This window comes from Melospiza georgiana, chromosome 4, assembly GCF_028018845.1.
Source record: "Melospiza georgiana isolate bMelGeo1 chromosome 4, bMelGeo1.pri, whole genome shotgun sequence".
Taxonomy (NCBI): Eukaryota; Metazoa; Chordata; class Aves; order Passeriformes; family Passerellidae; genus Melospiza; species Melospiza georgiana.
The window spans coordinates 30,175,654-30,197,376 of NC_080433.1; the positions used below are offsets into that span (position 1 = coordinate 30,175,654).

General features: G+C 47.9%; 1 protein-coding gene across 1 annotated transcript in view; it reads right to left on the minus strand.

Annotated features, from left to right (window-relative positions):
• Nucleotides 1-11,268: 11,268 nt before the first annotated feature.
• The window catches only part of MYH9 (myosin heavy chain 9), a 70,274-nt gene continuing 59,819 nt past the window's right edge, over nucleotides 11,269-21,723 (minus strand). Inside the window, exons 29-41 of the mRNA XM_058022030.1 lie at nucleotides 21,037-21,141; nucleotides 19,582-19,734; nucleotides 18,977-19,225; nucleotides 18,267-18,479; nucleotides 17,377-17,589; nucleotides 16,874-17,035; nucleotides 16,066-16,194; nucleotides 15,633-15,721; nucleotides 15,302-15,425; nucleotides 14,023-14,231; nucleotides 13,496-13,604; nucleotides 12,997-13,169; nucleotides 11,269-12,833 (exon numbers count right to left, since the gene is read on the minus strand). Coding sequence (XP_057878013.1) covers nucleotides 12,713-12,833; nucleotides 12,997-13,169; nucleotides 13,496-13,604; nucleotides 14,023-14,231; nucleotides 15,302-15,425; nucleotides 15,633-15,721; nucleotides 16,066-16,194; nucleotides 16,874-17,035; nucleotides 17,377-17,589; nucleotides 18,267-18,479; nucleotides 18,977-19,225; nucleotides 19,582-19,734; nucleotides 21,037-21,141 — 2,049 coding nt within the window. The 3' untranslated portion in view covers nucleotides 11,269-12,712. The remainder of the gene's footprint in view (nucleotides 12,834-12,996; nucleotides 13,170-13,495; nucleotides 13,605-14,022; nucleotides 14,232-15,301; nucleotides 15,426-15,632; nucleotides 15,722-16,065; nucleotides 16,195-16,873; nucleotides 17,036-17,376; nucleotides 17,590-18,266; nucleotides 18,480-18,976; nucleotides 19,226-19,581; nucleotides 19,735-21,036; nucleotides 21,142-21,723) is intronic.

The following is a 21,723-nucleotide window of genomic DNA, read 5'->3' on the forward strand; positions in this document are numbered from 1 at the left end:
TTCGCCGGAAGCAGCGATGGAGCTTTCAGTAGTAACTACTGTGGGTAAATGTTTCTTCTTCCTTATCTCAGGCCAGCAATTTGCTACAATATTTTACCACAGAAGCTGCCTTTTCCTGTAACCAATTAGCACACAGCTGAAAATACATAACCTAAGTCAGCAAAATCCAAAGACCTTGTCACCTGGCCCAAACCGTGTGCCAGGAGGATGCCAGTGCCCAAGCAGAGGCACAGTGCCAACATCAATATGTCACTGTGACGAAAGGTGCTGGCAGCTGTCACTCACTGGGCCAGCAACCACAATGCACCCGCTGTTTTCCCAGTGCCACCTCTGGCAATGAGGACACCTGGCCTCAGCAAACGCCTCCAAGCACCTCGGCACTCCAGCAAGGCAGCAGTGTCATGTCAGCAGCTGGGAATCCACCAGAGAGCTCAGAGCAAAACCTTCCTGACTCATTTTCCTGTTTCCTGCAAACATCCCTGCAGCACATTTATGGTTGCTGTTTGCTTGGTCTGTGGTTCTGTGGGGCATCAGGCTGTGCAGCAGGTGTGGCATTTCAGGTGTCCCAAATGGCACCTGCAGCACAGATGCAGTTACCTGCATGGATGCAATTAGCATAGAAATGCCATCTGCCTGCACTGCTTATGCCTGGGGGCATGGGGAATAAAGTAGATCCTTCAGCACTTCTAACATGAAACAGCATCCCTCTATATCCTAAAAACGTGTAATGGCAGAAAGGTGTGTGAAGAGCACATGTGGGACATGAAGGGTCTCTTGTGTTCCCGTTGAGATGACAGGGCTGACTGGATAAATAAGACCGAGATAATGACCAAGATAAACAGTGTGAGCCACAGAGGTACCACAGGGTGCCTCCCTTCATGGGGACACGGACCAGAAGGAAAAGAAACTCATTGGCTCTCCCCTACCCACTGATGCCAGAGATCCAGTACTTGGGAAATACCTGGCGCTTGTTCCCCTCGGCTGCCTGTCATGAGTGAACCAGAGGCGGACTCCACATCAGGGGCCAGCAGTGGCTGCTGTGGGTGCAGTGCTCCAGAGGCCTGGCTGCGCCTCTCTGGCTGTGTCTCTGAAGCACCTCAGGGCTGTGCCGCCCTCTGCTCTCTCAGACACGAGTCTGTAGCAGCCTGACATACCCAGCTTACACGGGCACACAGACAAAGAGAGAATACCAATCATTATTTGCAACTGCGCATTTCCAAATAGGCTGGAGGCCGCACAGCTTGAGAAGGGCAAATGCCCTGCTGGAGGCAATATTCATTCCTGGTGTAACAGGCAGATAGAGCAAAGGACAAAGAAAAACATTCTCTGTGGTGGCTGGGCACATCGTGGGACAGAACGGGGCGGGGGGCAGGGTTATCACATAACTCCCGTTCGTTTTCAGTGAAGAACCCTGTTTATTAGGGCCCTTCATCTACAACTCAATTTACTAGATGGCTGATCTCTGGAGTTGAGGCTGATTCTTCCTCCCTAACTGGTTCATTGAAAAGCTTCTGAAAGTTCATTCTTACACACGAAATGCCAAATTAAGCTGGTCCTTAACAGGACTCACGGTGCAAAAGGAGCCATCTCCCAGCACAGAGAATAGCTGCAGATATTTTCTGCAGCGATCTCGGTATCACCTTTCACTCCTGTGACTGATTCAGGGATAAAGAAAGGGTGTGTGGTTGAAGCTGGCCCACACCCTGATGTTTCCCAGCTGTTCAAGCCTTCCCTTGAGACATCCGCCATCTGTGCAAATTACAACAGCATGAATTACGCCTCGGGATCCAAGCCACAGCAGTGCTTCCAGGATTGCTCCAGCTTTTCACTGTTCCAAACATTTTGCAGGTCCCTCCTCTGTTGCTGCTAAAGCTTTAGCTGTTTGTATCTGCCACGCTCACAGTTTTCCAGTTCCATTGCTTATATTTTCCTTGGTCTCAGCTTCCAACTGAAATTTCCACGTGTCCCGTCCCGTACTTACTCAACTTTCCAGACCGCAGCACATCCATTATAGATGACTCCACCTGCTGGCTGTCCAGCAGTGCAGCATTCGCATCACAGGGACTTGAGACTCAACTCACTCGCATAAACATGACTCAAAAATCGTGCCCTGAGATTGTACATTTGCAGCAAACGATGATCGATTTTCCTTCGTGCAGAAAAGTGCTCTGTGAATTTATGCTAACATTGTACCAATAAGCACTTGCAATCTGATTTTACCCTTTCACAATGCCATTTGCTGCTGATGCAGCTCAGATTTCAAATAAGATTTGAAAACATAATTGTCCTTTTTTTTTTTCAGTGTGATTTCTCCACTCTAAAAATAGTTACTGCCTCTTTGGCCTCAGATCCAAATTAGAAAACAGTGGTAAAGCACAATAAATACTCTGTATACAAGCCAAGAGGATATTTTCAAAGTAAGTCAACCTCCAGTTTGAAAAGAAAATCCCCCATGTATGCTACATCTGCATGAATACCAAGATTTCAGATAAGCTCCCGATGTGTGTGGAGCCAGCTGGGTCACAGAACTGACTCTGGGAGAGCGCGAAAAATCCCTCACTTGTGAGTCAGTGTGACATTCAAGCACTTGCTTAACTTTAAGCATGAGAAATATCACTGCAGTCAATGAGGTTATTGATGTGCTCATGGACAGGACAAGGGCTCTGATGCCTGTGCTGTGCACACGGGGCTGGAGCAGCTCTGTGAGTGCCAGGCAGGGAAGCTGCCTGCATCTGTCTCGAAACACATCCATCTGCTGACTGCCAGTGCTCTGCTGTCTCCAACAAGATTAAATTATTTCAAATGCAATTTGTACCGCCCCCCCCCCCCAAAAAAAAAAAGCTAAGCCTCTCGCCTGGAATCATCTGAAATCCAGACAACACATAATCCACTACAGGAAATATAAACGCCTAATGCAATTTTATAGGCAGCTGGAGGGTGCCAAGTTTGCTAGCCCACACAATGGCTTGCAGATTTCTCTGTGGAAAACAAAAACAAAAAATAAAATAAATAAGCAAATAAAGAAATAATTTTAAATGGCGGGGAGAGGACTGGGCTATAGCTCCCCTCAAACCTTGGGAACTTCAGCTGTGGCTGCTGGCAAGAAGGGGCCGCTAATCCTGCAGTCTGTAGCAAGCAGAAACACAGCCATATTTAGTCATGTTTTCCAGCCCCTTCTCCTATTCCTGTCTGCTGAACAGCCATTTGATCAGGGCTAGAGATTCAAATCAAAATGAAACGTTACCAGCCCATGCAAAATTCAGAAAGGGATATCCACAGCCCTGCGAAGCTGATGATAAAACCGTGGTGGAAATCCCGGCCTGAGTGACACTGGAGCTGGCTGGGGATACCAGCCCTGTGCTGTAGGGTCTGGCTGACCCAGAAATCGCCTGTGTGACTCAGGATTACCATCTCATGCTGGCCACTCCCTCCAGAGACTTGTTTCTGACTTTATTAATACCACTTTTCTTCATACAACTCGCATGCAGATGGAGTTTAGGTGGTTTGGGTGACATGGGTTAAATATGGAATGGGGAAATCACCACAGTTTCCCAAGTAAGTGCTATAAATTCCAGCAATTTACGACACAGGGAAAAGCTGGAAGCAGTCTGAGTGCATTCTTCAGCAGTGAGAATGCACACGTAGGGAACCCAAATAAATGTAATTGTGGTATGAGGCTATAACCATGTCATTCTAGGGAAATCACTGCAGTTTTATCTCCTGGACCTGCTAACATTGATTTTTAAAATCTTTTTCTCCCTTGAATATCCATTTTCCAGTGTCCCCGCTGCCACTCCCTCTCCAGCATTCCTGAGTCTGCTCCAGCAGGCCGGCCCCGGCCCCTTGGAGTTGCTTTCCCGCCCGCCCGGCATCCCCCAGCCCTCTGCTTTTGTGATTTGTCTTTTCCTCCCTATTACTGCAGCGGGAACTTTCCCTGGGGAGACATTAGTAGGGGAAGGGAGAGGAAGAGAAATGAGAGCCAGAGGTTCAGATTGTGAGCAGGAGCGAACTCACCCCTCCTCTGCCAAAACCTCACTGAAGGCTCCCAGAACTACCAGCAGTGTGAGCCTGCAAGCCAAGGGCACGCTGCCCTGCCTCTGCTCAGCCTTTCCTTCCCCACAGCCATTGAGGTCCCTGCAGTGTACCCCAAATCCCTCTGCAGCATCCCCAAAACCCCAGCTCAGGCTGCCCATGGCTGTCCCCTGTCACTGAGCCCAGAAATCTGCTGTCACACACATCACGCCAGGTAATCCCATCCGTAAACTGCTCCAGCTCTAACTAAAACCACTGTTAAAGCAGTTTCCAGCTCCTCCATGACGGTGGGGCAGCTGCTTTAGAATTAGGTTATAGCAAAGCTCTCCCTTTCATATAAAGCTATTACCCAGATGTTGCTTTGTTTCAGAGATCACCTCACACTATCAGCTCTGTGCTGTGATCCAGTGCCAGCTTAGGTGTCGTGGCACCAAACCAGTCAGAAACAGGCCAAAAAATAAACTTCCCTCTAGTGCTTCAGCACTCCTAGGATACCTGAGAGGTGTGGGATGCCCAGCCCCCAGAACAAGCCCCTGCTGCAGCGTGCAGCCCGTAATCACATTTCATCCTGGCACAGACAAATTCCTTTTGCGCTTCCTCCCCGCCGCCAGCACAGCACGCTCGCCCCGGAGAGCGAATTATAATCAGGCTCAGCGGGGCTCCCAATCAACGCAGGTAAGTGCACATCGGGCTCGCTGTGCTCCGGGAAGGAACGAGGCAGCCCCCTTCACCTGCTGCACCGCTGATAATTCATCTCTTTCCTCCAGCTTTCAACCCACGAGAAATTTCTTCAGCTGAAACCATTCTTCATTAGTTCTCTGAGGTACTTAATTTTTAAACGCATCCCAGTCCATCAGTCACAGCTGGTGTTCTCCATCCACACTTTCCACGTCATCTCTAAGGCAGTAATTTAGCAGTGGGGTCCTACCAGATCCTCAGATCCCCACATTTTACTTCTTTTTTTTTTCTTGTTTTTTTAAAGAAGATTAAAGTTTAAATTGCAGAGCAAGAATTGCCACAAGCACTTATTTTCTGTGAAATGTTGTTCTGTGACTGACTCTTGGCATCAAAGGGAGAGGAGAGGAGAGGAGAGGAGAGGAGAGGAGAGGAGAGGAGAGGAGAGGAGAGGAGAGGAGAGGAGAGGAGAGGAGAGGAGAGGAGAGGAGAGGAGAGGAGAGGAGAGGAGAGGAGAGGAGAGGAGAGGAGAGGAGAGGAGAGGAGAGGAGAGGAGAGGGTAAATATTATATCTATTCACTGCTCAAGAAAATCAGAAAACTGTAGCATCAAAGCCATGTGGGAGCAATCCCTGTCCTGGCACAGTAACTGCCCAGGTTAGCAAGAAGGGCTGTGCCAGTTGCACCAGAAAAAGAAAAGGCAGAATGCAAAAGCTAAGCAGGCAAAGGGAACAAATTATGTCAGAGCAAAATTTTGCTGCCTGTGCAACCCATCTCTGCTGCTTGGTTTGCTGTCATCCAGCAGCTCAAACAGGAGAGGCCAGCCCTGCACACACCAGGTGTGTCCCCAGTGTGAGGAGGACACGGGGCTGGGACCGGGTGTCTGTGATCCTCCCCAGTGCAGGTACCTGGGCAGTGGCAATGGATTTAGCCCCAGCCTAAATGGGAGCCTGAGGGCCTCTGTTGTAGCAGTATTAGTGGGGTTCCCTGCGTGCATAGAGGCAGGGTCCCTGTTGGGCAGGTGGGAGTGTTGCTGGGATCAGCTGGAGCATTCTCAGGGAATCTCTGATCTGTGCTGGAGGAAACTGAGGACAGAAGGGAGCTGCGGGCTTCTCTGGCTGGATCCAAGTCCAACTACAATTCACAGGGAGCGCTCTCTGCCTCGGTGGGATGCCCCAGCAAGTGGGACAGTGACCAAGAGCTGCCCCACAGCTCCCACCCAAGCAGCTCCCACCCTTGTGCAGCCCAGCCAGGGCAGGAGCAGAGCCTGGGCAATTCCAGCCCATCCAGAGCCAGCTCTTCCCGCCAGGCGCCTGCTGGGAGGTGTTTGCTTATTCCACCCCGGTGGCCGGGAAAAGGCTTTGTTTGACAGGGGAAAACGGAGCCAGCTGTCCACAGCAGTGCTGCTGCCCCCACACACCTTGCCAGTAGAGAAATTAGTCGGGGGAGCCTCCCACCAGCACTGCCTGAGCTCCTCCCAACTTCACGGCAGCCTGCAAACACAGATTAACTTTCCTGGGAAATGACAGGATCCAGCTCGTGCTTTCTGTTTGGAGTGAATGTCCCATGACAGTTTATTTTAATCATCTTGTTGCTTTTAATAGTTCATTGCAGGGTCGTGAGGCAGCCTCTCCTGCTGGGCAAGCCGCAGGTACTGCAGCCCCCTGGAGAGCAGGCATCCTCTAGCACAGCTCATAGAGATGCCAGGACAGTGCAGAGGGAAGATTTGGGGAACTGCTCTGCCACATCCTGAACAGCAGAGCAGGGGACAACTGCTCTGTCCACTCAGAGGATCGGGACCTTGAAATCTTGCTTCAGAAAGAAGCTGTTTTGAAATGATCCTGCATGATAATCCTGGACACAGCCCTGCCCCTGCCATGCCCCACATCCCTGGAATGGGTGCCTGCTTCCTCTGTCCCTCACATATCTCTTTGCTCCCAGGTTATGGGAGAGGAGCCACAGAGAAGTTGCTATCTGGTCTCCCTCTGTGATTTTCTCCCTAATCCCCTTTCATCCTCTGCCCAAAGCAGACCTGTCAGGTCCCTTCATGGGGATGTGTTGCCAGGCTTGGCTCTCCCTCGGTGTCCCTCTGCAGCCGTGCTGCATTCAGGGCCGTGCTATACCCAGTGAGAGGAGCAGTCCTGCAGGCACGCTGCACCTTCAGGTCCCATCCTTGTCCTGACACTCCCATGGGGGCAGTGGCGCCACCTGCCCTGCACCAGTCAGCCCCACAAATGCAGGTGCTGGGCCCCAGCCCCTTTTCTGTTCCAGCAGTTCTGGTTTTCTCGCCTGCCCAGGGAAGCAGTGCCAGCAATGACCTCTGGGGTAGGCAGGGCTTTACTCCCGGTGTGATCTCCTCCCACGCTGCAAAGATGCTCTGTGTTATCCTCTGGTGCAGCAGGGCTGCCAGCTGTGCTGGCCATCCCTCCTCTGAACCAAATTCCTTGGCTGCAGCACAGAGGTGAGCTCTTCCCTTAGCAAAGGAGGGGTGTTGGGATGCAGATAAGTCCCCTCCAGCCTCACAGCAGGGCCCTGAACAAACACAGACAGCCCAAACCTGGCACCTTTCCTGCGTGGGGGCCCGCTGCAGTTCAGCTGCAGATCCGTGCTGGAGCATGAGCCATGTCCTTGAAGTCACCTCCCAGAAACTTTGCAGGTGAGAGGGAAATGGTGAGCTGAGCTTCAAGCAAAAGCTGATCAAGAGCTTTATCCGTGCCTTACCCACAAGGACACATAAGGGCAAGACAGCCGGGTGCCTCGTGCTTCCGAAAATGATGAGCTGGTGAGCTGTGAGCTGCACAAGCACAGCCCACAGGATCAAAAGCCTGCCCAGCAAATTGGGCTGTGTTACCTCATTAAAACTTGTTTTGGCTGTGCCCATAACCTCAGCTTCAAAGCCTGCTGCAGTTCCTAGCAACAGCACTAATACCAAGGCAGAGAGCCTCACCTGAGGCTGGAGCCGGTCTGGCCTCCAGACCTGAGCTCCTTGCAGCTGCACCAGCTCTGGGAGGCAGAAATGGTGTCTGAAAGAGCCAGCTCTGATCCAGGATGGACTTGGCAGCACAGACAGGGTGCATGCAGCCCCCATGCCCTCCCAGCTCCCATGGGGAAGTGCTGAGAAGGAAACGAAACAAGCTTTCAACACATGGCTGCTGGCCCTGGGGCAGCCTGGGCAGGCTGCATCCAGCCAGCAGCTTGCAGGGCTGGGAAGTTTTGCCAGGGTCCTCTCAAATCCCAGGGATAGCTCAGGATTGAGTGAAGCATTCCCGAAGGGAAGAGCCCGGGCTAGGAGAAAGGATGCTTCCCTTGCTGCTGCACCAGGAGTGCCTCAGTGCCAGCAGTTTGGGGGAGGAAAAGTGAAAGGTGGGCTCAGCTCTTGTGTGATGCTGTTTCTTTATAAGGCAGCACAGGGAGATGTTTCCCTGGATACAGTGAGAATGAAAAGCAGGAAGTTCCTTTGATCACAGTTCCAAGAGTTTGTTGTATTTTTTTCCTTTCTCCTTTTCTTTCCTCTACCAAATCATTGCTTCACCCACAGAGCTTGTGGAGGCTGCCCCACATCTCCTGGCTGCGCAGCACAGCATCCCTGCACTTGTAGGTAAATCTCTCCACTGGCACCACCATCCTCTGCCACCAGAACTTCATGTCTAGTGAGACTTTTTCTTGCCACAGAGCCCTCATTCAAACTCAGTCTCAAATGAGGTCAGGGATTTGAGCCATGGCTCTTCTCCTAAAAAGGAGCCTAAGGAAGTGATCTATTTGTCCCAAGTGATACACCCTGCCACAACACCCACTTCCATGACATTCTGCACTCCATCAGAAGTCAATTAGGGCAGTGCTGAATTAAGCCATTCACAGTGTAATTCCAGCTTAATTAGCAGCAAGCAACCACATTATGAGTAACATGGCACTGTGAGGCCAACCACTCCGTCCTCCACTTCCTCCCTTGCTCTTCCTTAGGGCTGGAGAGCTGAGCAATAGTGAAACCTCCAAGGCAGACTCTGCAGGGCATGTGTCCCACGGCCTCTGCTGCTGCAGGTGAGCAGAGAAGGTGGCCTGCCCTCAGTGCTCCTCCTGCACAACCAAGCCCAGTCCAAAGAGTGGCTGTGGTTTTACCTAATTGGCTTTGCAGTGTCCTTCTCTCTATGTTTTACCCAAATTCAAAGTCTCAGAGAGGGAGGCTGCCCCAACACAGGGAGCTGGCTCCCTGCACCTCTCTCCTCTCATGTACCAGACCAGCATTGCTTCAAGACATTTCACTTTTCCTCTTGCTGCATGGCTGCCCAGCTCTTTGTTCTGCTCAGCCACACATGCTTGAAGTGCTAGCAAGGATGGAAGTCAGAAATTTAGGACAAAAAAGGTTTTGGTTTAGTTTTTTGCTATCCTTTCCCTTCTGCTTTTGCTCCCACTGCTAGAGCATCAGGGAAAAGACAAAATTAAACCCAGACAGAGAGCAGTTATGCACTAGTACTAGCTCTCTGTCCTGAAACCAGGAATACTGTCTCCAGCATCTCCAGAACAGGCTGAGCTGCCTGAGCTCTAGCTGGGCTGCAGCAGCCTGCATTTTATTTTCAGATGACTCAAACCACTGCTCTGAGACCTCCCTCACACCCTAGGCTGAGAAAGCTGCAATTTCCACCTTAGCTCCCCCACTCCAGTGCCTGTCACTGAGGACTCCCACTCCACAGCCATTGAATCTGCATCCTCGTTCTCCATTTACACTAAGTGGTACTTGAATCAATTTGTGGAAGAAATGGAAGAGAGCCAAACCCTAAACCTGGCAGGTCAGTGCTGCTGTGCCCAGAAGCCCAGCTGGAACTGCCTCTAATGGCCACAGTCCTTGCTGTGCCCTGGGGGAAGCTGCAGCAGGAGCAAGCAGAGCACTCAGCTGCTCCCCAGGAAAGAAGGCTCTTTGCACAGGATGCTGCTGCAGGGCTGGTGATTCACCTCCATTTCCCAAAGGCTGGGGCTGGGCTGGTTATCAGTCCTTTGTCCCAGAAAAATGGCCCAGTGTAGGAACAGGCATGTTTGTAATCAACTTCATCTGTTACATCTCCCCAAAACCTCTCTATGCCCTTCCCTCTAATTTAGATCCCTTCCACCACCTGCTGGGATCAGCCCTGGGGCAGGATGGTGCAGACAACAAAAAAAGCTCCAGCAACAACTTCCACAAATGATTTTTGTAGGCCCTATAGAAAAGGTCCCAGCTCAATATCTCTTCCATGCTTATTACCATTGTAACCATCCACTTACTCAGACCATCCCCAAAATCCCAGGAAAAACCACTGTGAAGCATTTACCAGCTCTGGAGAGCCACAGAGGAGCAACTAACCTGAAGCCATGAGAATCTATCTCCTGGCTTGAGGTTGCACTCTGCAAAGCAGAAAATGGTGAACAGGAGACTTAATTTTTCCCCTTCCATTGGGATGCACAAAAAAAAATGGAAAGCTGAAGAAAAATACTGTGCCAGTTAAAAAAAAGACACAATCCTCTTTCCATCTTGCACAGGACAGAGCGGCAGCCAAGCAGTGCTCTGGCTCACACTCTGCAAGGCTAAGGATACAAAAAGCAGCCTGAGCTTCAAAGGGTCTTCACAGCACCAGCACAGGTTCTGCTCTGCATCACTGTAGTGCCTGGCCAGTTGCTGCCATTTCAAGTTGATCATCTGATGGGAAAGAAATTTCTATGCAATTTAAAGGGCACAGTGGTCTCAGACATACCCTGCAAGTTTCTGGAAAACCCTTTGGAAAAAGATTAAAGCAGCTGAATCAGTAACCTCCCAGATGACACTAAGTCCAGTCCTGTTTTTAACAACAGTTCTATATGCAGGACATTAGCACAGCAGTGCCTGTATTCCACACATCATGAGCCCCCATCCAGCCCCTCATGCCTTAATCCCTATCCAGACTTTCAAAAACTGCAGCCAACATAACACAGCTTCAAAAGCAGCTCATTCTCAACTGTCCCTTTATAAAGGGACTGCACCCACTCGTGCAGCAGTACATGGTTAACTGTGCCTGCTCCTCCTGCAGTGCCCCTTGGCTTTTTTAACTTCTACTTATGCTGAAGTTTCTTAATGAGCAGCTTTTCCCCTCCCAACATCTGGTTGGGCCGAAACGCCGCGGGCAGCAGCCACGTGTGCTCCCCAGGGAAGGAGTTTCCTGTAAGCTGCACCCTCCCTGTCCTTGTTTGCCAGACTGCCCTGGCAGCAGCCCCTGCTGGCAGCACAGGCCCCTCATGCTGAGTGCCAGAGCTCCTTCCCCATCGCTGCCACCCAGGGCCCAGCCCAGCTCACACTTTGTCAGCAGGGTCTGAATCGCTGCCAGCACAGGATGGGAGGGACAAGCTTGGAGTCAGGAGCTGCTGGTGCTGCACTCCAGCTTCTCCTGCCCTGGCTGGAGGACCAGAATGTGGCACTTCAAGGGGCCAGGAAGACCAGAATATGGGAACAAGTTTCTTACTCAATTTCTGGCAAAAATGTAACAAAAAGCAGAGTTTCCGCGGCCGCAGAGGGTCTTCGCTGCACCCAGGAAAGGAGGTAAGGGCAACACACACACATGACTGCAGCACAATAATCTTTATTGGTAACATCAGTGGAGCACCAGTAAACCATTACTGAGTGTAGTGGTGACACACAGCTGAGGCACATGCTAAGGCACTTTTATTATATAAAAAAATTTAAATTCTTCTGTGACAGCAATCAGGACAGGAGGGTCCTCCATTAGGGTGCTTCAGGCATACAGTATGATGCTTTGTATTTAAATCTTACTTTGCTCATAAGTAGGTCTAAATGCAGCATATACAATATGGTTAAGAATACAGGTAAATCCAGCAACCAGTGTACGGTGTAGAAAAGTAAAGACTATCTATATATAACCATGGTCCCAAGAGAAAGGCAGTGATAAAGACCTTTATTTTTTTTTTCTTAATTACTTATTACAAGAAATACAAAGGCCTTACATATATCTGTGCAGATTAAAGGGTTTTTAATATACTCTTAGTCAACGGTGCACAATAACTAATCCCAACCCCTGGTTACAGAGCAGGTGCAAGAGGTTTGGAAACGTCAATAAGAGGAATTTCCCTCCCCTTATCCCCACCCTCTGCCCACTACCCTATTAAATTCCTCTAGATTCTGTCTATTACCATTAAATATATTTGGTCCCCCAGAGATTCTCAGACAAGCACAAGGACATTGCTCTGCTCCCCCAGCCTGTCATGAACTACTGGTCCACACTACCTTAGATGAAACCGCTCAGAGGCAGAGACACAAACAGGACATCATTGCACTTCAGAGATCTGTCCAGACAGGAAAAAGAAGAAGGGAGGAAAAAAGAAAAAAATGGGAAAAAAAGAAGATGCAAGGAAAAAAAAAAAAAAAAAAAAAAAAAAAAGACAACTTTGGCAAGTCCCCCAGGTAAGCTATCCCAAGAGGAGTTTCCATCTTCAGCCCTCCCTGGAAACACAGGGAAAGAAGAAAGGGCAAATTGCCATGGCCAAAGCACACCGTTTTTCCTGAAACTGCTCCCAAACCACATGGGTGGGCAGATTAAAAGAGGCAGAAGTCTGAGGTCACTGAACATGATTGCCGAAAGCAAACGAAGAGGGAGGGGAAAGAATACAGGATGAAGCTTCCCTGCAGCTAGAATTGAAGACAAAAGGAGATTTACAGCAAAAATAATCTTTTCCTAGCCCCACTCCCTCCAAACAATAAGGATTTACCAGCAGACATGGCACAGACAGTTCTACAGGCCTCTGCAGTGGCCAAACTGCTGGTCAAATTTCGGAGCCCTGGCTCTTTGGCATTAAATACAAAGAGGATTAGGAAACTGGAAAGAGGAGAAAACTAGGAACACAGATGCCCGATGGCTCCAGACACACAGACCTGGGCTTGCTCTGCAGATCCCCAGCCAATTTAGGAGGAGAGGGATTGCTGAAAGTCCAATGGAAGAGGGGAGGGTAGGTGGGTCACTCCCTCACATGTAACCTGGGTCAAACGGGAGGAATTATTCAGTAGCTTTGGCATCACCAGCATCTGCCTTGCCATCCACCTCCTCGTCGGACACCGACTCTCCCGTTCCCTTCCTGACCATGCGGCGCGTCATGACGAAGGGCAGGTCCCCACGCCTAGGGGAGGACACACGGCACATCAGCAGCGTTCCATGATCTCACAGGGGCGGGCTCTGGGATGAGGCAGGGAAGCACCTGGCCCAGCTGTGTGCTGGGGGCAGCTGCACAAAGCCCATGCTGCCCTGGCTGCCACGGCGTGGCACAAAACGCTCCTCCTTACCTGAGCTTGCTCTTCAGGGAGCTGACTTCTCTGTTCATGGCATCTGCTGTCTCGGTGGCATCCTCCAGCTCCCGCTGCAGCTTCCTACGGGATGCGTTGGCTCGCTGGGCCTCCTCTTCTGCTTCCTCCAGCTGGCGCTTCAGCTGCTTCAAGCGCATGTTGGCCTTGTCCGCCTGAGCGTGCACAGGGCAAAAAGTGATAAGAACTCAGTGATTCCCCAGAGTTGCAGCACAGTAGTAAGAGCAGTAAAAAGCAGAGTTTCCAAAGCCCCCTCTTCCATTTCTGAAGGGAATTTCCTAGGTCTTGAGGGGTCCTAGTTTTTCTTAAAAAGAATCACATTTTCATCTGTCTCATCTTGTAATTATTACAGTGACAGAGAAGAGGAGAAATCTACAGGATGGTGAATGCCTTGGTCGTAGAAGGAAAAGCCTGTCCCCCAGAAGACTCACAGACAATGGAGGTGTCCGTAAGGTGTCTCACAGACACATCAGGTACCCACCTGATCTTTGAATTGCTCAGCATTACGCCTCTCATCATCCACCTGCAGCAGGATATCTTTCAGCTTCTTCTCGGCACGGCGCACCTGTTTGCTGGCAGCCTGGCGCTCCCTGAACACAAACACAGGGGGGCTCAGACAACAGCTCATCTCCCACTGTCCCCAGCAAGACCACCTAACCTGGGCAAGTCAGAAGTGAGGAAGATAGCAGAAGTCCTCCTTAACTTAGGAAGAAAAAGGGATGGGAAACAATGTTCCCCAGAAATGACCAAAAGGCTGATGTCACATGGACAAGAGCTACAGAGGGGCAACAAGTGTACCACAGCTGCAGTTTTAGGAGTGGTTGAATTCAGAAGAAGCTATAAGTGTTTACTGTGAAAAACAAGGAAGGTGTGCCAGGATCTTACTTCTGTGCTACCCTGTATATCTAGGGTGAAGTTCTCACTCAGACAAATCAGAATTAAGAAGAGTTTAAAATTCCAGAAGGGATGGAAGCTGGTAAAGCACACAGAGTTTCTTCTAGTACATACTTGGTCTCCATGTCCAACTGCTCTTCCAGCTGTGCTATCTTTGCTTCCAAGGCTGTGATGGTAGCCTTGTACTTGGACTTGACGGCGCTCTCCATCTCCTGCAGTTTGAGCTTGAGCTCCTTGTTCTGGCGCTCCATCTGCTGGCGAGCGTTCTCGTTCTTCTGCGCGTTGCTGCGCTCGGCGTTCAGGTCGGCGTTCATCTGATCGATCTGCACCGAGACAGAGATAAGGACTGCTCAGCACAGCCAGTGCTCCTGCTCAAAGGCTCATTTACTGCTCAGAATCAGAAAGAACAACGACCTGAGGGTGAGCTGAATTCTTGGAATAACTCTGATGCAGAGGGAGCTATCTGTAGGCAGGACACTTCTCAAAGTATCTTAGTTTACCCAGATTTTCAAAGTAATTCCTTGAATAACAGGTTTATCAACCTCCTCTTAGGGCTAACTAAACTTGCCAATCACATTCACTGCCCTCTGGGGCTAAGGCCATGGTCTGGCACTTAACAGTAATTATCAGTCTCTGAATTGCAAAAATCCTGAAGCAAGTGGATCCAATAGATGTGCTTTACTAATTTATTGGTTTTTTGCTGTCTATTTCCAGTACAAAGCAGCAGCTTTAAAATACTGATCTACAGAGGTAAAAGTACAAGACCCTGCCTACTTTCAAGCCAGGGCTCTGACTGATAGTCAACCATGTAGAGAACTACCCTCTTGTCTATCAGAATTAATAAGCCCTTTGGAAAGCCATCAGCCCAGATCCTTGGCTCTGGAGTGCTAAGAAAACAGCATGCTTGACTCTCAAAGTTGGGCAGACAAAATAAGGCATGCAACAGGCAGACCAAGATCATGGTTTCTATAGCAGCCTAACAAATTTCATATGTTCAGTCCATTTGAAACAGCACAGAACTAGCAGAAAAGTAATTTTCCAAACACATTGTGGCACTCTTCAGCATGTCAAGTTGGAGCAGCGTGCCACAGATCATCTTTCTCAATATCCCTTTGTACAGAAAAAATAGACTGGGAGGGAGGTGGTTTGGTTTAAAATAAACTTGGGAGATTGTTCCAGCTACCCAATGATTTTAAATGGTCAACACCAGTGAGTTAACATAATTTTGGCTGCTGTTTTCTGTACTGTGGTATTCAGCTGTTTCCTCTCACACCTATGGCCTTCTGAGGGCCTGCACTGTGCACAAGGCAGCTGCTGGCATTACTCAGAGCACAGCTGGACAATTCACAGACACCAGAGAACCCCCAGGGGCTGCTGCAGCCTGAACAGGTACCTGAAGATTTGCCTTCTTGAGCCGGTCATTGATTATCTCTGTGTTGCCTTGTTCTTCTTCCAACTCCTCCTCCAGCTGAGCTATCCGTGCCTCCAGGCGCCTCTTCTCCTCCATGGCCAGTGCTCTACAGGACACAGAGTCAAGAGAGCATTAATGCAGCACTGATGGCATCAATGCCTTGGGGGAAACTCACCACTTGTACACAAAATTAGCTCAGTCTTTAGGGACCAGAGGGGATACAGTGTGTGCTGCAGTCTACATTAAAAAAAACAGGCCAAGAAGTGTTTTCTCACAGCAGCTCCTCCTCCCTCAAACGGGGAACATGACTCACCCTTTACCACTGTTGTTGGCAATCTCATCAGCCAGCTCATCCCTCTCTTGCTGGGCCTGGCGCTTGGCACGCTCAGCAGCTGCAAGTTCCTGGAATGAAAACGAGACGGACACTGATCCAATAGGAAGCTACCAATTAATGCAGCATAGGAAAAAGGAGTTACTGGTAATGGCTGGTATGGTCTCCAGCACGATCCAAAGCTAATTCTATGACATGGCCTGTTCCCTGTCCACCCCACAGCTTCCTTTGCTTTGCACACTCCTATCACAGCTGTCAGGAAAGGGCCAAAGTCTGCATTTTGAATTAGACCTCATATTTGAGCAGAGCAAAAAGTACAAAATAAAGGAAATAAACACTCCAGCTTAGACTGCTGCATATAGTTCTTGGCCAAAGAAAACAAACCAACTCTTGATTTTCATGCATATTCCATTACCTCCTGCAATTGGATCATCTCTGCCTCCATGCTTTTCAGCTTCTTCTCATTTTCTTTGGCCTGTGCCAAGATCTCTTCTCTGGAAGTGCGTGTGTCCTCCAGTTCCCGCATGTAATCCTTCATTTGTGCCTGAAAACAGAATAGAAAGGGATGAATTTCAGAGCACTCATACTAAGAGATGTGCTTTGTTTGTCTTATGGGAAACATGGATGGAAAACAAATAGGGATTCATTACTCTTCAGCAACCACAAAGGTTGCTGAAAAACAAAAGGATTGATCCTTTTTGCATTTCACAAGTAACATGTAAAAATCCCAATAGAAGCAAACAGGATTGCTTTTTGTAGAAAAAGTTTTGTCAGATAAATGGAGAGGGGAAGGGAAGGTAGGGAGCTTTTTAGTGAAGCAATGGAATGAAGAGTCTAGGGAGGATTTAGTGTTTCCTGAGAACAGGTCAGACAACTACCTGCAGGAATTAAAAAGCACAACAGAGCCACCTTGGGGCAGGAGTAGGCCTAAATGTTATTTAAGGTCCTCTAGTTTTGCAGCCCTGTAATCCTTTTCAAAAACAGGGACCTTAAAGCAAGCACTAGAGCGGACTTTGCCTACAGCTTGTCTCCCAGGGAGTTAAACAGGCAGATTGGGATTAGAAGGATGCTTGAGATTGCCAAAAAATCCTTCATAGTGAACTGCTGCAAGATTCTGGTGCTCTTGTGACACTGATGCAATGTTCTGGCGAGGTGAAATCTTGCATCCTGTTTCCCTGGGTAAAAACTCCGCCCTGACAGCTGAAACAGCTGCAACACTTCACCTGCAGTTTGCGCAGCTGCTTGATGGCTTCTTCACGATTCTTGTTAGCAGTGTCTATATGGCTTTCCAAATCCTTCAGGTCCATCTCGAGCTTCTTCCTGGCAGCCACAGCCATGGAGCGCTGTTTTCGTTCATCCTCCAGTTCTGCCTCCATCTCCCGGACCTGTGTGGAGCAGCAGAGGCATCAGCATTTCAGCTCCTTCCTTTCCCAGCACTCCCCTTTCAAAGGCTGTCTAAGTGCAAGCATGTGACTTGTCTTCATTCTCCCTGGCAGGGGATGGGGCTGGCATTCCTCACTAATAAAGCCCCACAGGTTCCTGTGACAGACAAAGACTATTGGAAGAACCACACACACAAGGGAGGAAGTCTGTCACAGCTTTGCAATATTGCCTGGAGTATTGACATTAACAACAATCTTTGGATTGGCACTGTCTGCCTGACCGTCTCTGGACACAAGTGCCTTTGTGCACAGAATGCATTGAGGATTTACAGAGCAGTTCTTACTTGTCTGATCAGCTGTTTCTTCTTCTCTTCATTCTGTTCATCACGGCCCTGGAGGTCCCGGTCAAACTGTGCCTTCATAGCCTGCTGGTTCACTTCTAGCCGCAGTTTGGCATCCTCTGTGGCCTGCAGTTCATCCTCCAGCTCTTCCAGCTGTGTCTTCATCTCCTCCACCTGCTGCTCCAGGGCTCGCTTAGCTTTCTCCAGCTCATGGACCTACAACACAGTACCGCACGTGAGGTTTCTGCAGAGAGTGCCAACAATTTAATCTACCCTAAGAGAAAAAAAGGCTAAGAACAGCCACTCACATCAGACTGGATGCAAGAACACTGCACCTTGTCCCTTGTGTTAGGGCAGATGCACGCTGCCAGTCTGAACCACAATTACTGTTAGTTCTGGCTGTTAGTGTGTGGTGGTGGGGAGAAAGAGAAAAGCATTTGTCAGCCCAGTTCTGACTTAGTGAAGATTTACCAGAGCTGGACATCGCTGGTTCTGACAGAAATCAAGAAAATACCTCTTAGCTTCTGAATTTATTATTTTCCTTAATTAACACAACATTTCTTTTTTTTTTTTTTTTTTAATATTGGAGGTAATGTCTTCCACTGCCTGGCTAATTGCTGTATTTTACATATCAGGTTCACACCATACCTTCACCTCTGCCACAAGGATACCAGGTAATTTTCAGCTGTCATAATGCCTCATTTGGGTCATATCCAACCCACCTTTACCACTCACTGATATAATACAAACATAACATTCACAAACTCACAATGTATCCAGTACTCTCTACAATGTTCCTCTGTGTTACCACTGGCATCAGCTTTTTGCAGTACAGAAGTAACAGTATCGACTGTGTGACATTTCCTGCCCAGACACTTCAAAGGAATACTTACACTTTTCCCAACATCATCCTTTGAGCTCATGAGATCTTCCATCTCTGCACGGAACTGCTTATTCATTCGTTCCATCTCAGCCTTCTGCTCTATGGCTTCTTCCAGGGCTCTGGCCAGGGACAGGGCCTTGGTCTCCTTCTCCCGGGCCTCTGCCTCAGCGCGGTCCCGCTCCTCCGCGTACTTGGCAGAGATGGTCTTCTCCTCTGCCAACAGCTACAAGGGCACAGCATCAGTATTCTGAGAAATTACTGATCATTTGCTAACAAGGTAAACATGCCTCTTTTCATCAGGGCCTTCTTAATAGCGTTCTTCCATGGATAGAAGGAATCAAGAAAATGCAGCTTCAGAGAATGAAGCATGCCATCCCATCTCTAACAACTGTGCTGACCCCAAGTAAACAAACCCCTGATTTCCCAGGCCTCCAAACTATTATTTTCAACCTTCTCTGAGATGATTTTCAAATGACACTTCAAACTCAATCTCTGTTTTGATATAAATGTTATCCCTTTGGGAAAAGGAACATTGCTTATATTCCTATTCACAGAACAAAATTAATTCACTTCTATTAAAGCTTTTTTCCTCCACTCTATGTGCTCTGCCTTAGTTCAGAAATAAATATTATTAAATATCCAAGCAGTATTGCTTGGGTATTCTTAAAGCAGACCTATCAGTAAGATGCACCTACTGAATGCTTATGACTGAAGTCATACCTGATCAAACTTCTTCTGCTTCTTCTCTAGGTTGGAGACGATCTGCCGCTGATGGTCCAAGTCCACAGCCAGGTCATCCAGCTCCTGCTGCAGGCGGGTCTTTGTTTTTTCCAGCTTGTCATATGCAGCTGTCTTCTCTTCAAATCGCTGGCTCAAGCCCTCCAAGTCCTTCTGCAGCTTCTTCCTGGCTTCCTCTGCTAACTCAAGGCAGCCCAGACCATCATCCATCTTCTTCTTTGCATCTATTGCCTAAAGGACCAGAATTGCACATGAAGCCACAGAAAATGTTCTGTGCAATTCACCAGCACCAGAAGTTTAGGACTTTCAAGTAAAGAGACTCAGAAGGTACTACTCCCTGCTCAGATAATACTGTATGACTGAATTCCCAAAGGAATTCCTGGACAGAAATCTACAAGCAGTTCATATGATTATCATCAGAGACCACCTCATTTCTTCTCTCACCCAAATCAGCAAAATCACCCTTGCTCAGGAAAGGTTGTGTTACTAGAAGTCAATTCAGCATTTAAATTTTACTTCTCTCAAGACAGATCTGTACTTATCCTTCCTCTCTAAAGTCACTGGTTTATGGGATGCAGACTCTGTACCTGTTGCTGAAGAATAGAGATCTGTTTCTCCAGGTTTCTCTTTGCCTCCTCCTCTTCTTCCAATTGCTCCTTGAAAGCATTCTTCTCATCCTCCATTTGCTTCAGCTTAGTGCTGAGGCTCAGTTTGAGGCGAGTCTCCTCCTGCAGCAGTTCCTATAAAGCAAACACCCCAGTGGAATTCAGCACCACTCGTTGGATTTAAAGGCTCACGATCCTCATCCACTCTCTCTAGGAGTGCTTCTGAAGTTGAGTTTAAGCATGCAACTAATTTCACAGATAAGACAACTGAAGACAGAATTTAAATAACTGCCTTTCAGTGAGTCAGTATAGAAACAAAATATTCAGAAGGGTCCTATTCTCTCCTACATTCTAATAATTAAAGTAAACTCCTTGGCACACAAGCCTTTCTCAAGGCCTTACCACACAAGCTTTTCCACAGTCCTTTCTCAAGTCCTCCAAGTAGCACAGAAAGTATTCAGACCTTTCCCAACAACAGCATGACTGTACTCTACTATGTGCCTCTCTCATATTCCAGTACCAAAGGAATACACAACAGACCCAAGTGCTCTTGCATGGCTAAAAACAACGCTGGTCTCAGCAGAACTGTACAGCACTGGTCATTTACCAGCTTAGGGCACAACAACTTATGCTGCCAGTGCTTGAGCTGAAGGATATGTAAAGATTAACCAATCTTCAAACCTAGTGCAGAAGTTTTGTATTGTGCCCTGTCATTGAGTCTGTTTTTTAAAGACTAGTAAGTAGACAGAACATCAATGACTGTCCAAGGCTACTTATAATTGATGTGCTCTCCTTTCCCTTCCAACCTTCTCAGCACTCCATGCTTGACCTTAAGAGTCATATTCTGCTAACTGTAAATGCATGTTTTCCCCAAACTGTAAGACTAAGAATGATTTAATTCCTGAAAAAAATACAAAATTATTTGAATCTATCACTTCCCCAACATCCACTGGGAAATAAAACTTTCTACTTAATTTGACAAATTTACTGGAAATCACACACATGTGCACACAGACACCCTGTCGAACACTTGACTATGAAGATCTCAAACAAAAACTTCAAACAAGCATTGTAGTCAGTTGAAGCACTTAAGTGCTCTCAGGTGGAAAAGTGATAAAGGAGGACTTCTAAGCCCAAAACAGGGAAAGTCACATATGTTCCACAGGCTGAAGAAGCAGAAGAAAGATAACCAGCTTTTCTGTAGAAATGCTCTCAGCGCCGTGCAGTTTAAACCCCTTAACAAAAAAAAACCAACAAAAAAAAAAAAAAAAAAAAAAAAAAAAAAAAAAAAAAAACCCAAAAAAAAAAAAACCAAACAAACTGCAGACCCAATCCTTTGAATTGTTGTATAATCAGTACTTAATGGCATCCGGAGTGATTTGTCCCTTTACCAATATGTAACAGACACACAGTTGCCTTGGTTTCCAAAGCTCTCACCTGTGTATCCTGAAGCTGTGATTCCAGAGCAGAGAAATCCTTTGCTAATTTGATTGATTTACTGTCAGACTGGTTCAGAAGACCTGTGACATTGTCCAACTCAACCTGAAGGGGAGATCAGAGTATCAGTTACTGAATGTATCATCAAAAACAAAGACAGGAAGAGGTGAGCAGCTATGAGACTTAAAACTGAAAATGGAGGCATCTCTCAACAGGAGGGCATATGTATAATCTTTCAAGGAATGAACACATCATTTCCACAGACCCAGGAAGTAAATATGAGAGGCTGAAATGAGATTTTTATTTCAGATCACCTCTATTGCAAACGCCTTCTGATTTTGGTTGGTTTGGGCTAAGGCCTAGATGAGATTTTAGCCTGGTAAGCAATTGTAAAATTTTTTTATTAAACTCACTCTCTTCTATTTCATACTATCTGCTTCAGGATTATATCTAGAGTCTCAAAATTACATTTTCCTGCTTCAAAAGGTTGTGCATATGCTAGCAGTGTTTGACTTTTAATGACGACCCTCCATAAAGGAGAAGGCCAAAGACAATGTTTCATGTCACCCCCAGTCAGCAGGGATTTGCTGCTCCTTTGAAGAAACCCATAAATTCCCACATCATCCTTGAGCCATCAACCATGTGGCAAAACTTCCAGACATCATCTCCCACAAGAGTTACGCAACC